Below are 5038 nucleotides of genomic sequence, written 5' to 3' on the forward strand. Positions count from 1 at the left end.
GAGCGGAACCTAGAAATTTGAGATAGGGGGTTCACCGCTTGGGTAGGGTTCACCGCTTGGGTAAAGCTCCTATACAACGCTCCCATGGCGAGTGTACGGACCAACAATACCAACTCCCAATACTTCCAGCTGCACAGGGGCACCAGACAAGGATGCCCACTGTCCCCGCTGCTGTTCGCACTAGCAATCGAACCGCTAGCAATCGCGCTCAGGGCAGCAAAAAATTGGAGGGGGATCCGAAGGGGAGGTAGAGAGCACAGAGTCTCACTCTATGCGGACGATCTGCTCCTCTATATCTCGGATCCACAAAGCAGCATGGACGGAATCATAGCGCTCCTGAAAGAGTTTGGAGCCTTCTCGGGCTACAAACTCAACATGAGCAAAAGTGAGATCTTCCCAGTACACCCGCAAGGGGGGGGGGGGGGGGGGGGGGGGGGGGGGGCAGCACTAAAGGGCCTGCCGTTCAAACAAGCCCGAAATAAATTCCGCTACCTGGGGATCCAAATAGCCCATGACTGGAAAGGGATCCACAAATGGAACCTCACCAGCCTGACGGAGGAAGTTAAAAAGGACCTGCAAAGATGGAACACACTCCCGCTCTCCCTCGCGGGGAGAGTCCAGACGATCAAAATGAACGTACTGCCCAGGTTCCTTTTCCTGTTTAGATCCATTCCGATCTACATCCCCAAGGCCTTTTTCAAAGCGCTGGACAAACATATCATGGCGTTTGTATGGGGGGGTAAAAATGCTAGGATCCCAAAGAAGGTCATACAAAAAACAAAATCCAGGGGGGGGCTAGCCCTCCCGAATCTACAATTCTACCACTGGGCGGCAACAGCCGAGCGAGTAAGGGGATGGATCCAGGAGCCAGAAGCCGAGTGGGTGCGTGCGGAGGAGGCCTCCTGCATGGGAACCTCCCTCCGGGCCCTCGCCACGGCAGCACTCCCATCCCCACCCAAAAAACACTCCACCAGCCCAGTGGTGACGGCCACCCTCCAATCCTGGAACCAACTGCGGCAGCAATTTGGCCTGTACAAAATGTCGGACAAGGCTCCCATCTGCAACAACCATAGGTTCACACCAGCACTGACTGACGCCACCTTCAAAAGGTGGAGGCAGGACGGGGGGACACTGACAGTCAAGGACCTATACACGGACGACAGGATCGCAACACTGGACGAACTGACAGAGAAATTTCAGCTAGCTGGGGGGAACGAGCTACGGTACCTGCAGCTCAAAACTTCCTACGAAAGGAGACAAGGACATACCCACAACCGCCACGACGGACACTACTGGAAGACCTACTGGACGCAAGTATCCTACAGAAAGGGAACTGTAGTGACATGTATGACCGACTGGTAGATAGGGACGACACCGTACTGGACGCAACAAGAAGGAAATGGGAGGACGACCTGGGGATGGAGATAGGGTGGGGACTCTGGAGCGAAGCACTGCATAGGGTCAACTCCACCTCCACGTGCGCAAGGCTCAGCCTGACGCAACTAAAAGTGGTACATAGAGCCCACTTAACGAGAAACCGTATGAGTAGGTTCTTCCCGGAGGTGGAGGACAAATGTGAGCGGTGCCAGAGAGGCCCGGCCAACCACGCCCACATGTTCTGGTCTTGCCCCAGACTTGTGGAGTACTGGACAGCCTTCTTCGAGGCTATGTCCAAAGTGGTGGGGGTGAGGGTGGAGCCATGCCCGATAGTGGCGGTCTTCGGGGTTTCAGACCAGCCAGATCTATTCCTGGGGAGGAGGGCGGACGCCCTTGCCTTTGCCTCCCTGATTGCCTGCCGTAGAATCCTGTTTGGGTGGCGGTCAGCAGCACCACCCAGAGCTGCAGACTGGCTGTCCGACCTCTCGGAATCTCTCCAAATGGAGAAAATCAAATTCGCCATCCGAGGGTCGGACGACGCTTCCACAGAACGTGGGAGCCATTCATGCAACTGTACCGGGACCTGTTTGTGGCCAACGTACAGGAGGAAGAATAGTCGGGTGGCCAAGAACCAGGGGAAAATGGACGGGAATCGGGGGAAGGGCTACGGGCTCGGTATGGGGGTTTGATGGCAAGCCAAGGCCCAAAACCAAACTATAAATAAATGCCTATAAACATGTGCCTCGGCCATTTTGGGGAATGTAAAATATGTATGCTGGCTAAAGGGGGCGGCCACAATTATTGTTATGAAGATGCTTACCTGTAAATATTCATGTTAAATTTTTGTGTTTTCCTTTTTTTTTCTCTCTCTCTAATAACTTGTAATTTGTCATATATAAAATATGAAAACTCAATAAAAAAACATTTAAAAAAAAGAAAAAGAAATTTGAGATAGGGATCCCATACTTTGCGGAATGTATCCGATTTAGAATTGAGGGCACAAATCAGGAATTCCATAGGAATACAATCCATAACTCTTTTTTGCCAATTTTCAATCGAAGGATACTTATCACTAATCTAGGAGTACAGGATATTTTTCTGAGCTGTAAAAGTTAGGATGTTATATAGTCTTTTATCATTCACGTCAATAATTCTCCTATCTGAGGGCAGCACGGTGGCCTAGTGGTTAGCACAACCGCCTAACGGCGCTGAGGTCCCAGATTCGATCCCGGCTCTGGGTCACTGTCCGTGTGGAGTTTGCACATTCTCCCCGTGTCTGCGTGGGTTTCGCCCCCACAACCCAAAAAAATGTGCAGAGTAGGTGGATTGGCCACGCTAAATTGCCCCTTAATTGGAAAAAATAATTGGCTAATCTAAATTTATTTTAAAAAAATAAAATAAATAATTCTCCTATCTGGAAGGCCCAGAATTAAGGATAAATGATCAAATTCCAAAGCTGTGCCAAAAAGCCTCTCAAGCTCCTTAACAACATCAGACCAATAGGATTGAAAATGGGAAAATGGACACAGGACACAGTGTACATAATCACCCTTGACCACCAGGCAGATTGGGTGCATCGGGAAAATAGCATGATCAAACCTGTCTCTCTACCTCGGTGTAATGTGCAAATGGGGCAGTACCTTGAACTGAGTCACCTTCATTCTGTTACAAACCAAAATGTTATTGGCATATTACCCCATGTCTCCTCATCAATGTTGGTTGCCAAGTCTCTTTCCCAAGGTACCCAGTATACTCACACACCATCTAGAACACAAGGTATCACAGGACTTGCTAATTAACTGTTAGGCACCATGCCACTGTGCTGCCCTAATTGGTGTATTCTAACATTCAGGACTCCCCATCCCCCTTTAGAACCTGGGAGCTGCAACTTGGCCAACTTCAAAGGAGGCTTCCTCTTACTCCATTGATCTCCTTTAAGACGTTGGTGGACAATAAGGTGAGCAACATATGTAAAGGATACAGTAATCGGCAACACATTCATCTTGACCAACACAATCCTACCCAGCCACGATATTGGCAAGGAGGACCAATAAGCCCAGTTCCACCAAATTGTCGCAATCAGCTGAGAAAAATTGGTCCCGTACAGTTGCTTAAAGAAAGGGGCGATTGCAACACCCAGATAAGTAAACACCGAGGGGGACCATCTGAATGGAAGTCAGCCGGGGACGGGGGTGGTCTACCTCTCAACCCTCCCACTGGTATAGCCTCGGACTTGGTCAAATTAATCTTGTAACCAGAAAAAATGCTAAATCTATCTACCACGGCAATAACAGCAGGAACTGAGATATTCAGCGTTGATGCAAACAACAGCACATAATCAGCATAAAGTGTAATCTTATGCTGCTTCACACCACAGTGCAGCCCAAAAGCTTGAGGCTCCTGTTTAATATCCTCCGTCAAAACTGTATGGCCAATGCAAACAGCAAGGGGGATGAAGGGCATCTCTGCCTGGTCCCTCTCTGAAAACCAAAATTCTCCGATCTATAACCATTCATAACCACTGCCACCAAAGGTCTATGAAACAGCACTTGTATTCACTTAACATATTCCTCTCCCTACCCAAATCATTGCAACATATAAACCATGTAATTCCATTCCACCCGGTCAAAAGCTCTCTCTGCGTCCAGGGAAATTACTAGCCCATCCGACATTCACTTTTGAAAGACTTGGATAACATTCAGTAACGTTCTGACATTATTGCAAGAATTCCGACCCTTTATGAAGCCAGTCTGATCCCCCCCCCAGATGATCAACGGGAGAATTCTCTCTACATGCTGTACCAACATTTTAGAGCAGGCTTTTTCAAACTTAGGGCCGCGACCAGCGAGTGGGTCGTAGCCGGGTGTCGGGAGGGTCACGGAGCAATCGGTCATGGCACTCCCAATCGGGGGAGAAGCGCCCAACAGCCGCGACCGGCTTTTAGGTTGCAAATGCCACCTGTGCCTGCCAACAGCCAAAGCATTTTTCCTTGCTCCATCCGACTGGCACCCAAATGATCTAATGGGTGATTAGTTTTCCTAACGTTACATCCGATGTCTAATTGTTCCGTTGACCAATAGGAGGAGGCGAGGGCGGTACCTCTGGCGGTGGGACTGTTGGAGCACGGGGCCTGTGAAGGACACGGAGAGCGGCCGAATGAAGTTTGTGTGAGGGGTGAGAATGGCGGGTCACGATACCGGTAGTCAGCACCAGTTCACTGGCTTCCTCAAGTACTTTAATGCCTACACCATCACAGGGAGGAAGAAGTATGTGACAGCTACATATACAGGGATTGCAGCAATTTGTTTGTTCTTCAAACTGAGATCCAAGAAGAAGGCACCAGCGATAATCACAGAAAATAAATGACGCGTGGTTCTCCTCTGGGGCAGGGCAAGTGGAATTTAAGGACCAGCATGTGAAATTTGTGTGAATATTTGAAACCTTTGCAATCGTGTCACTATAATGGTGTGCTATAAGTTATCAGTCTTCACAAATAAAAACTCATGGGACACCATGTGCTGTTTTTTTAAAAAAAAGGTAATGCCATCTGCGTGCATGTCCCCTCAGGCAGATCCGACAGTGCACAGGCCCGGTTCCCAGTGTGGTAGACTGCCACCTCCTGACGTCAGCGTGCTGTCTCAGGACCAAATTTCTTTTTAAA

The 5038-nt window shown here is 49.2% G+C and overlaps 1 protein-coding gene across 1 annotated transcript; it reads left to right on the forward strand.

Moving 5' to 3' along the window:
• The first annotated feature begins 4557 nt into the window (after positions 1 to 4557).
• On the forward strand, positions 4558 to 4743 carry LOC119957821 (ATP synthase membrane subunit DAPIT, mitochondrial-like). Its single transcript, XM_038786312.1, has one exon. The coding sequence runs from the start codon at positions 4558 to 4560 to the stop codon at positions 4741 to 4743; it is 186 nt and encodes a 61-aa protein (XP_038642240.1).
• Positions 4744 to 5038: the final 295 nt, after the last annotated feature.

The sequence above is a fragment of the Scyliorhinus canicula genome, chromosome 1, assembly GCF_902713615.1.
Source record: "Scyliorhinus canicula chromosome 1, sScyCan1.1, whole genome shotgun sequence".
Taxonomy (NCBI): Eukaryota; Metazoa; Chordata; class Chondrichthyes; order Carcharhiniformes; family Scyliorhinidae; genus Scyliorhinus; species Scyliorhinus canicula.